The 11,734-nt window shown below is 36.9% G+C and overlaps 1 protein-coding gene across 1 annotated transcript; it reads right to left on the bottom strand.

Moving 5' to 3' along the window:
• Positions 1-4,040: 4,040 nt before the first annotated feature.
• Positions 4,041-7,281, bottom strand: LOC148959994 (uncharacterized). The gene is made up of 2 exons (XM_089109540.1): positions 6,897-7,281; positions 4,041-6,490 (listed from the first exon to the last, which is right to left on the bottom strand). The coding sequence occupies exons 1-2, from the start codon at positions 7,246-7,248 to the stop codon at positions 4,041-4,043; spliced, it is 2,802 nt and encodes a 933-aa protein (XP_088965666.1). The 5' UTR covers positions 7,249-7,281.
• Positions 7,282-11,734: the final 4,453 nt, after the last annotated feature.

The raw sequence follows: 11,734 nt of genomic DNA, 5'->3' as shown, positions 1-11,734 counted from the left end.
ACTTAAAAACACAATGATCAGCCTCGTTATTAGTTTTTACTATAACTAGGTCGAACAACAAACTTGCAATTGACCTATACATTATTGTAGAAAATTACTTTTCCTCTGTAATACTTGGTTACGGACCAATTGAGCGTTTGCACCATTGGAATCTCAGTTACTAAAATGGAAAACTAGTTTACGGGCCATCTCGGCCAAGATATCAATCAATAAAAATAGAGAAATTTGCTATGGGAAATAAATTTTAATAGAGTGGAAGAAGTTTACAAATTTCGATAAGCGCCCCTTCCTTCGCGCTATGGGGAATAAATTGTAATAGAGTGGAAGAAGTTTACAAATTTCGATAAGCGCCCCTTCCTTCGCGCTATGGGGAATAAATTGTAATAGAGTGGAAGAAGTTTACAAATTTCGATAAGCGCCCCTTCCTTCGCGCTATGGGGAATAAATTGTAATAGAGTGGAAGAAGTTTACAAATTTCGATAAGCGCCCCTTTCTTCACTATAATTGCCTTTTTTGAATCTCGAGGAAGAAGAATTCAATTTCAAACACAAAAGCAAAGTATACCTTTCAACGTTGGAACAGCAACAGCATTCTTCCTCCTTTTGCAGAAATGACATTGGATGATTCATTACTCGTTTTAGCCAATCACTGCCTTAGAAAAGCAAGACAAAGGTTACAGGATGTTTTATAAACAATCGAGGTACTTCCAAGGCGCACTGGTGAAAGAAGCAGCTTGTGAGTATGAGCAATTTTTAATTATATTTTAAGTTTGAAGGTTGATGGGTTTTCATGTTTTTATTTAAGCACGATGCCTTTTGCATGCAACCGGCCGTCACGTTGCTCGATGATTATTTTAAGAAAGAACATAAGGAGAGGTTGATTTTTCATTTTAGATATATATATATATATTTAGGAAACTTGAAAGTTTGTCTCGAGTCTTCACAGGTGTTGTATTTAAGGTTATGGTAAACCTTTTCTGGATAAAAACATCCATTTTTCGATTATTTCACATTCAAGTAGCCTAACCTTCAAGACACACAATGATACCAAATTTGAAACTAACTTTGCAGACATTTTGAAAATGGAAAAAATCCCATGTAAACGAAGGTTTCCATAATTTTTTTATCAAAACTTTAGTTAAGGTCTGAAAATCTCTTGACCTGTTAAGCCGATTATCGTTTTTTGCGGTTGATGTCACATGTCTCATTTACAACATCGCACGGCACGTTCAGGTATCCCATGTACCGATGTGTTTATTTAAACAGGCTTGTTGATCCATAGTCATAAGAGAGAGATAGTCTGGAAGCGAACAATGGGCTATTGTTTTCTGCGATTGTACGCGCCTTGAGGTTGAACCAGCAACATCAACAACCCGAAGGTGCACAATCTGGCTGATTATGGCCGCTAACAAACACGAATCTCTACCTGTTGAGGAACTTGATGATATTTTGTACCTGATTAACGAAGGATTTCTGGAAGAAGATGAGGAATTGAATAGTCAGATTGAAGATATTGCCATAGAAGTTACCAGAGATGAAGAAAACCCTGCAGGTTTCGAATGCAACGTCTGTGGGAAGGCCTGCAAGTCACGCCGTGGACTATCAAGGCACACAAATTCGAAACATCGTCATGTTACTTCTTCCTCTGACGCTCCCGTATCTTCCTTATCCAGTGCTGCACAAACATCTTCTTCTTCTAACTATTCTGCCGATGAAATAAGTCGTCAAAAGCTTCATCCACTACAGCTAAAAGCCATCGTATTGAAATGCGCCGAAAAGATCTCTTCAGATGAATGCTTTCCCTCGAGTTTGCGAGATCATTTTTCTAAGGGATTATTTATATTCACAAATGATGATGCTGTTGAATTATGGTCGAAATTGAGAAAAGTTATAGATAGTTTCAAGGGCGATGCTGAAAAATTTTATTCTGGTTTTTTTTCGTTATTGGTTGTCAATGTTCTTCCATCAAAATTTGAGGAATCTTTCGTTACAAATACGTTGATGTCAGAAGTAGCAAACCTTTTATTGAGTCATCTATCTGGTGTTGAAAATTTGGATGGTACAAAGGAGCCTGAGTCTTTGTCAGCAAAGGAGGAGAAAAGTTTGCAATATCTGGCTGGTTTTATTTTACATAAACTTTATTCAAAATTTTTTTATTCTACTAAAAGCAGAGACATAAATCAACAAATTCTTTCTCTTCTACAAGCTTGCAAAGTTGAAATTGATGAGTCTCAAACTCTTATTAATGCTCTTGACAGAGGTGGTTTATGGAGAGTGAACAATAAGGTTCAAAAAGTTTTTTTGCGATCAGAATTGTTATTTCGTGCGAGAACTGCTTCTTTTAAAACAAAATTGGCTTGTGAAGATTTGGTTTCAGAGATTTTGAAAGACCCTTCTGTTCTTTCCAATTACAATGACATTTGCCTAAATGCCAGCCTTGAAATAAGTAAAGAAGTTAGTATGGATCTCTTAGAGCACATGTTGACAATATACTTTCGAGTAAGAACTTTTTCTTTTGCAAAGGATATCAGGGAAAAACATAAAATTTCAAAAAAACTGGCAAAGAAGCGGTCTCTCCGGACAGAAATCAAGAAATCCAGTTCTACAGACACTCTACAGAAGTCTAATTTTTAAAAACGGATAATAAATGCAAATTTGGGATGTTTACAAGAGTATACACATTAAGATATAATTTTCATTTACAGCAAATAATCAGAGATGATGGATGGTTGCAGAGTCATGTAACCCTTTGACTTTGCAGTACAATCAGACGGACAGGGTTTGAGCCCCAATGGAAACTTGTAACAAATCCAATGACATGGATTTTCTTTATTTCTGTGATCCTAGAGTTTGGTGTTGAAACATATAAATTCACATTCACATATTCTGTACTAATTAGGGGGTACTAAGAATAATTATGATGCAAGAGGTTTAAATTAGTCACTTAGAGGGCCCACATTGAGATCTGTAGGCTTGTAATTTTGCACCCGACATAAGCTTGGTAATCCTATTGTTTATCCCTGCTTTAAAATTGCTAACTAGGCTACTACTTTATGATTATATGAAAACGCAACTTTGATTTTAAAATACAGTAACATTTTATAACAAAATAAAGTAAGCAAATAAATTGAGTACCAGAATGAAATAAATTAGTTTGATGAATAAAAACAAGACATTTCAAGCACATACTCATTATTAAGTCAAAACTACATTCTCAAAACGTCTTGTTTTTAACTTTGTTGTTTTTAATTTATTTCATTCTGGTACTCGATTTATTTGCTTACTTTATTATTATTATTTTGGAAAAAGTACCACACGCAACATACATATTTTATAATATTTTATAGTTTATATGCTAAGGCAGCTATGGTTTTTACTTATCATTCACAATTTACAGTTGTAATTATTTAAACAAAGATAGTGTACCAGATGTGCAAAATATTATACAGTAGCAACAATCACTCAAGGCCCACTGAAAACTTTAATCATAATTTGAAAACAATCATGTGGTTTATATCACAGCAAAATTAAAATGATGAGCACACACTAAAGAATCATACTGACATTCAGTTATGTAGACAATTTGACATCTACATGATCAAATTCAAAGCTTTAATTGTTTTTTAAAACCCATCATTTTTGCTTTGATGAGGATAGCTTTCTCACGTTGTTCAGATATAGTTAATTATTAGGATTAATTACATCATGCAATATTCCATTCGTTATTATTGTATTACACAAAATACTACGCAACCTACAGTGTGGGTCCTGAGTATATTAACATAAAATAATTGTCAAGGAATTTTTGATAATTTTCCAAATGCAAATGCAAATTGCTTTTTGTATATTGTTGCCAATGCTATATGAAGGTTTCACCAACACTCGATAACCATGCTAATATTCTGAGGCCTGCACTGTAGTTCTAGATTCTTAAATGGTCAAATAAAAGGTTGTTAAATAAAAGTTTATGGTAAAATAAAATTAATGTGTACTGTATACATTAAAGTTGTAAATATAAATGTTTTGCAATATTATTAGCAGTTACTTCTTTTTGCTTCTTTTTGGCAATGGCTCTGTATCGTTGACATATTTTCCAACCTGGATGTTAACATTTCCAGCAATTGGACGAACAGAAAATTGAGACTTAATAGTGTTGTCATTGTAACCAACATCTCTAACTGAAGGGTTGTCTCTGCGGCTTCCAATTGCACGCTGTCTGCCAAAGTAGTTTTCAAGATCATCTTGGCAGAAACGGTTAGATAAAACATAAGGAACACCATTTTGAAGGAGAAATTGGCAAACTTCTTTGAAGGAAAGGACACTTGTTTGAAGACCTTCATATGTTTGCCAAGAAATGAACATACTGCTCCTTGCATTTTCTGAGAAATTTCCTTTGCGCTTTTCAATAGAATCTTTCCAGTGTGAAAAATATTGAAGAAATTGATCCAACCAGGTGAATCTTGGATCCTCAACATCAGAATATGGCTGTAAAAAGGGTTTTCTCTTCAGGGCATGCTCAGTGGTGTTTCTGACATTTAGACAGTCAAAGAATTTGTCCATCATTGAACAGAACTTGGCTGTTGCAGAAGCTTCAGGGGGGCCAAATTTATCCAAGCAGACTGCAACTGTATCACTTAAAACCTGAGCAGCAAGATGAACCCTCATGACAGAATATGGTGTTAAATTAAAGTGATCACTGGTTAACTTGGGGAGCATCTTCAGGCCACTGTCCAAGTCATCAAAATAGAACTGAGAAATATGAGACCAGAGGATGTGCAAGCCGTCATTCCATAAGAGACGTGTTGTACGACCAGATCCTGATTTTGCAAGACAATTACGAGCTGTTTTCATCAAATGAGGAACATCAGCAAAGAAATAAATGTACCGTTCATCTTTACTGAAAAGATTCTTGGTACGATAAACAACCTTGTCATGACTGTCACCATCAAGAGCTTTGTGCATGCGGAAGAATTTTCGATTTGGAGATGCTCCATCAGCAGTGGCGGCAATGACTTTCAAATTGATATTCTCAAGAATGTTTACTGCTTTCCAGAAGATGGGGAAGATTTGATAAGATGTTGCACCAGTGGTAGCAAATGTTGCAAGACTGAAAGAAAGAGGATTGACAACACTTTTGATGAGGAATACAAGGACATGTGTGGCTAGCTGTTGAACATCTTGAAGAGTGGCAAAATTTGTGTCAATGTCACCAAGATCAACAAAGCCAATAAGCTCACCAGTATGCTTGTCCCAAACCAAATCTTCTTGGATCTTCATTTCATCAAATAAAATGGTGACAAATCTTTCAGCAGGAGAAAATTCCTTTGTCTTTACAGACAAATCATTAATAATGTCGGGATTGAATCCTCTTCTTGGACGAATATAATTCTTATAGTCTCTCAGTGTTCTTAAACTTGGCAAGACTAAAATACCAGAACCAGTTTTGCTGTCATAGCGAAGATCAGAATATGCAGAGGAAGATTTTGAGGCAAGAGAAAGACAAAACTTGATGACCATTGGATGATATCTAATGCTGCTGGATTTGGACTCAGCTATATAATTCTGTTGTTCCTCCCAAAACAATTTCATGAAAGGTGGCACATCTTTTTCATCACAACCACTGAACAAGGAAATCAGATCTTTGCTAAGTTGAGGATCAACTGGTTTGCTGTGATTTGCCAAGGACTGCCTCATGTCTTCAATTTGCTGCTCAAATTGCTTGCATTTCAAACGGTTCTGTTGCAAAGTTAGCTTTATTCTTTCAGGGGCTGTAAATTTAATAGGAGCAAACAGCTTAGCAGGCTCATTCAATCGACTTTCTTTTCGTCTGCTTTCATAGATAAAATTTGCACCTTGAGCAAGGCAAGAAGAACATTGATTTTTACCTAATAAAAGGAGAGAACAGTTTGCAGATCGTAAAAATTCATCTTGAAGCCATCTTTTTTGGGAAGAGCTTTGTTGATATTCAAGAAATGAGAACTTTCTTGGGATCACATGCCTTTGAATGCTTGCAGTGGCTTTAGCATCAGGTATATAAATTCCTTTGCATAATAAAGATTGCTCAATTTCTTGAATAAGATTGGACAAGGTAACATTTGTTAAAGATCGTTCATATTTTCCATACAAATCATGGTCATCAGTGAGCATCCAGCCAAAAACTCGCAAAGAAAATTTAAGAGAATGTTCCACAAAGATTTCATATTTAGGAAGCAAATAATCCTCGATATTGGAAGCAATGGTTACCAAGAACTCAGACATATCAATTTGCCAAGAATCTCCGAGCTTTAGCTTTGAAATGCGTTGCTGAAATTCGGGAAAGCTCTTGTAAACTGCCATAGGAACTGAAGATGAGGAGACTGTTGAAGATATGTTTTCTTCTCTTTTCTTGATAGCTCTTGTTGAACGCGGGGGAGGGGGAGAAACAGAGAGGCTCTTCTTTGGAAGATGCAGTGATGGCAGCACTCCATCTTTAAGAGCTTTTCGTGTTGGATCTATGGAATAAAATAAAACATACAGTCTCATTTAGAGACCTGATTTTTCCTTATAGACCTAAAATCCAGCAACATGATAACATGAAGACAAAGCAACATTAATTAACCGTATGTGATAAAAAGGTTGCTGTAATGCAATAAAATGCAATGGATGTAAAACATTTTCAAATTAACTATCAATGCCAAAATAATGCATCACTAAACGCTCAATGCGCCAGCAATTTCACATACAGTATTCCTGCCATCAGTGAAACGAAAGGAAAAGCAGACGTCGAGTTCACTGATTTAGGCCCAACCTTGGCAATCGCTACTGGTGTATCCTAAATAAGTGACATAAAAGAGATCAGAAAGCAAATATCAAAAGCTTTGAGCAGTTATAGATGAAAAAAACATAAATATTACTTACAAATCCAAAGTTGTTCCTCGGAGAAGTGTCTTTCACAAATATATATTTTGTTTGTATCAATTTGACGCTGGAGGTTCTGATCAATGACCCGATCTTTGGTGACAACATTAATTAATTCACTTCTCCATTTCTTGTTGGTTTCGCTATTTGGCAAAGGAATCTTAAAAATACTAAGCTCTTTATTTCTTCTTGATGTTGAACAACCAAAGATCGAACAATTTGCTCCAGGCATTTGGAAAAACTGCGAACATACACCATCCACAACAAAACAACACAACGCACAAAATGTGTGCACTTTGGGAGGTCCGGGCGCTAGGAAAATCTTTATCAAAGAGCTAGAACAATAGCGCATTGTTCGCTTCCAGACTATCTCTCTCTTATGACTATGGTTGATCTTAAAGCTTCAAGTGACTTGACCCGGGTTACACTGTGGTTTACGAGTGTACCTTGCAAGTGCAATCAGTAAAATTCCGTTTTCCCCGGACTTGCAATTCCTCTACATACAGGTACGAAAAAGCTATTTTGTACCCAAAGAACTAATCGAATGGCTCAAAAATTTGCAGACGGCCAGGATAGATATCGGGTTAGCAAAGTGTGTCTCAACATGTTTGTATTTGCTTTGGTCCGTCCTTTATAGCCAAATACAGCTATGAGAGGGAAGAAAAATTGTTTGCCAATTTTTGACAGGGTAAAGTTTCAAGGGGAGGAGGAATTTAAGCAATTTGAGACAAATTTTGGTAGCTTAGGTGCTGCGCTTTCTGCTGATATAAGTCAGATTTTGATACCTCAAACGCAAGGGTACAAAATAGCTTTGAAGGTGGTACACTCATTTAAGCAATAAATTTGCCTGGAAAGTGGAAAATAAAGTAGAGAGTACACCTTAAAAAGCGATTTCACACGGGTCCAGATAGCAGACCCAGATGAGTACGGATCCAGCAGGTCTAGTGTAGTGTAAATGACAAGCCTATCTGTGCTTGTTTGGGTACGGATCCATTTGGATCCATGCCATGCTAGTGTAAACGGGGTCAAAAGTAGCCTGCGTGCAGACTCGGAAATTTAAAAGAGGAGAGAAAGTAGAGTCTGCGCAACAGAGCCACTTTTCTTGTTCGCTGACATCAACATTTTATTCTAAGCACTAGAACAACAACTCCATTAGCGTGCAATGTTTTTCTGTAATTCTAGTTGTTCAAAGTTGTTCAGAAGAACAAACAGACCTATTCTATTATCCTGATCCGTACATTTATACTTCTACTCGAAGGCGCCACTTTGAAAACTGAATAAGCAATTGAAATTCCCCTAACCAATCAATTTCGGTTCCTTGATTCTGAGAAACTTGCGAACATCGGCTCGACTTTGCATACTCTACTTTTTCTCCTATTTTCAATTTTGTCAACAGAGTCTGCACGCAGGCTAGGTCAAACAGCAAAAAGATTTGTCAGAAACTCAAAATGCATGTTGAAAATTTGAAAAGCCTTTTAACACAATTAATTGTTGAAATTTCTATGATTGTTCGTTCGCCCTACACGTCGTCAGTGTGAGATTGCACAACTCTGATTCAACCAAGCAGTTTTTGAAAGGACTCTCAGTGAGCATAACTTCGCAAGAGATTTTAGCCAAAACCTTGCATGAAGTTATCTTTCCTCGACAATTTGTTTTATAAAGCTTGGATTTACATATTAACTTTGTTTTGTGAATCTCTACCATGAGCAGCTCCATCCAGTGCAGGTTGCCTTGATGAATGGCTACCGAATTATCAATTTCCAATAATTGTTCAGTTGGTCCACAAAATCATTAGTTTGTCGATAAAATCGTCTATTGGCAGGTGAAAAAGCATCTCAATTTTATGATTGCCTGAAATTCTGGCCTAATCCTATTTTTATTCTATAAATGTGAGCATTTTACTTTTTTTTTTATTTGTTGCCCAATTTTCAAAAAACACTTTCTTCTTCCATTTTTATCTTCTGTGGCTGGGCAGGTTCTTACGGAGTTCTTATTTTTTTGACAAATCGAGCCCCTGTGTTCTTATAATGTGTTTCTATATAAATTGCAGCAGATTTCCATTCCATGGAGTGACTTTCCCTTTGATTTTAAAAAGGAACTTTCTCCTCGATAATAAAAATCCATCTCTCATCGCTATGCAGTACTGAGGAGAGGGGGATCAGGGGGGTCACTGACCCGGGGGCCTATGACTTTAGGGGCCCATAGATAAAAGGGTCAATTATGGAGCTATAGTTTTTTCAGAAATTTCAGTTCCTTTGCACAATTTTAACGATATTTCAGCTGATGCAACACTAGCAGGCAAAGTCAGAAACAGCCTTAATGCAATGAAAACATTTGGAAATAAGCGTTTCAAATTCAAATGCTTAAGCTTGTTCACCAGCTGCATTGGCTGATGCTTCTTAGAAAAAGTGACTCCTCGGTGATGTTAGGAGTTATGTCATCTTTTTTGCTGCGCAGAATTTCGCTCTTTTTTGCTAGGTCATCTTCCTTCAATCTTGTGTATAATCAAAAAATACTGAACCCCTCCCATATCTCGCCAATTGACACGAATCGCCTAATTATCTTTGCTATAACACTATCAATAATAACAATGCCAAAAATAATTTTGAATTTTACCAAAAGCCTTTACCTGGTTTTCACTTCAAGATAGATAGGTGTTGGTCTTCAATTTTTTGGACATCTAGCCCCTCGTCTAAACGAGCTTCTTCCAAGATCGAATCAACTAGTTTTTTATTGACATTGAAAGGTTGCATTCTGATTGCTAGGTGTAAAGTTTTTCAAATTATTTGAATAGTGAAAATCTTTTTGGTGCAGCATGTCCGTTTTGATCAAATTTAGTATTTAAACGTTTTTCACTTCTTAAGATTTTTTAAATGTAAAGAATTGCATATTTTATGTATGCGTTATGACAATAGTATACTAGTAACATTTAAACTATATTGAAAAGACTAGAGAAGTAATAGCAACCATCGCAATATCAGCATCCAAAAGAGCCACAAAATTAGCAACCATCGTCTCAAAAATTTTCCCCGGACCCCTAAAAGGCTCGCCTCCGGTGTGCCTTGCTTTTTTCTTTCGTTTTGACCCGGGGCCCAGAGATCCTCTCTGCGGCCCTGTCGCTATAAAATCTAGTCTAATCTTCTATGACTGAATTTTTCTGCAGAGATCTGGCTGAAAGTAAACATGGCGGCTATAAAGATCTGTCTAATGCTAGCCGTGGCCTTCGCGGTATTGCTGTCAGTAAGAGGTAAAACACCGAAACAAGAACTTCTTGGGCGTACCCTTTGGTTCCGATCGTTAAACTTCAGGGAATACTTCATCCGACACAAAGATTTCTTGGTCAGTATCGAACAGCGTCGATTCACCGAGCGCTTTCTATTGGATTCATTGTGGAAGATAGTGCCTGGCCTGTGTGGTAGAGGGATCAGTTTTCAAGCTTACACACACAAGAAGTACTACCTGCGCCACAAAAACTACCTGGTACGGTTAGACAAATATAAAAACACCCGCAGATTCAAGATTGATGCCTGTTTCATTCCGCGCCATGGTCTCGCAGATCCAAAAGGCTATTCGTTTGTGGCAGTTGATCCCAAAGGTTACGTGTTGCGTCATCAAGGCTTCAGAATGAAGATATCTCGGAATGACGGCACACGTTTATTAAAGCAGGATGCTACATTTGTCCATTTCCCATAGAGGACCTGCGCAAGAGCATTGTACAGCCTGGGGAAGATGAAGAAGTAAATGAACATGCGCTGGATTTTTTAAGTTTCTTGGCTTTCGATATAAACTCTTTATTTACATATTTTCACTCTTGCTGAGGCCAGCTTCTGGTTATGAACATATTTCTGTAGTAATTTCAAATGAAACAAAGCCTATGCTGTAAAAAACATTTCTTTTATGCTATATGTTCTTCTTTTAAAGGGAAGGGGATTCATTAGGGTTGGGAGTGAATTCAAGTTTTGTTCAGTTAACAAATAATCCAAGTTCGTTTTTTGCTTAAAATTAATGAATCACAAGAACAACATGAAAAGATTTGTGACTTTGCAAAAACGACTAGATCTCCAAAACTCCAAAATGAGGCAAGTCTATCCATCCACGTGGGCATTGTCATCTTCGTTGCAGTGGCCTAAGTGTTCGGTCATCTCCGCAATAGCTGTTGTCTTAGACGAGGCTACGGAAACCCAGTGATAATGCTTACTTATGTTTCTACAACTCTAATTTTAGCAAAAGAAACAGAAACTAAAAGAACAAAATCTAATATACTAGTGGAACAAGCTGAATAGGTTGCCAATCTACTTCTTAACAATGGTTGGGGTGGGGGCCTAACCCCAAAGCCTCTTTAGTGTTTTGGGAAGTTCCTAAACAGTTTGAATCAGAGAAAAAACAAAGTATGGCTTGATTATTAGCTGATATTTTAAATTGCTTTATTTCGACCTTCCTGGTAGTTGTTCCATGTTAATCACAGATGCCAGTGAGGTTTGCTCTTGCAATGCTGGCATTTCATGTCAAGCTTTCCAGGGGCGTCCTGGCCAATAAATTCTAGAGGGGACCAGAAAGAAAAAATTTCCGACAAATTTTTTTTTGACTTCTATTAATCAAATAGCAGCATTTCATTGTATTTGATTAGGGGGGACACATAACCTTTGCCTTAGCTCGAAAGATATTTCAAATGCACTTTGAACTTTGTCTCTGTTTCTCTCATACTTACTGTAAAAGACCTTGACATATCGCAAACCTATAGATCTGTAGATTAGGACAAGGATTTGAACAAAGTTGACTACCTGAGGCAGCACAATGCTTGGCGCGGAAGGGGAAAATTTTTTATAATCTTAATTCTT

Source organism: Rhopilema esculentum, chromosome 7 (genome assembly GCF_057945365.1).
Source record: "Rhopilema esculentum isolate cy_ngs chromosome 7, ASM5794536v1, whole genome shotgun sequence".
NCBI classification, from domain to species: domain Eukaryota; kingdom Metazoa; phylum Cnidaria; class Scyphozoa; order Rhizostomeae; family Rhizostomatidae; genus Rhopilema; species Rhopilema esculentum.
The sequence above is the reverse complement of the archived record's forward strand: the minus strand, read 5'-3'. Positions and strand labels throughout refer to the sequence as shown.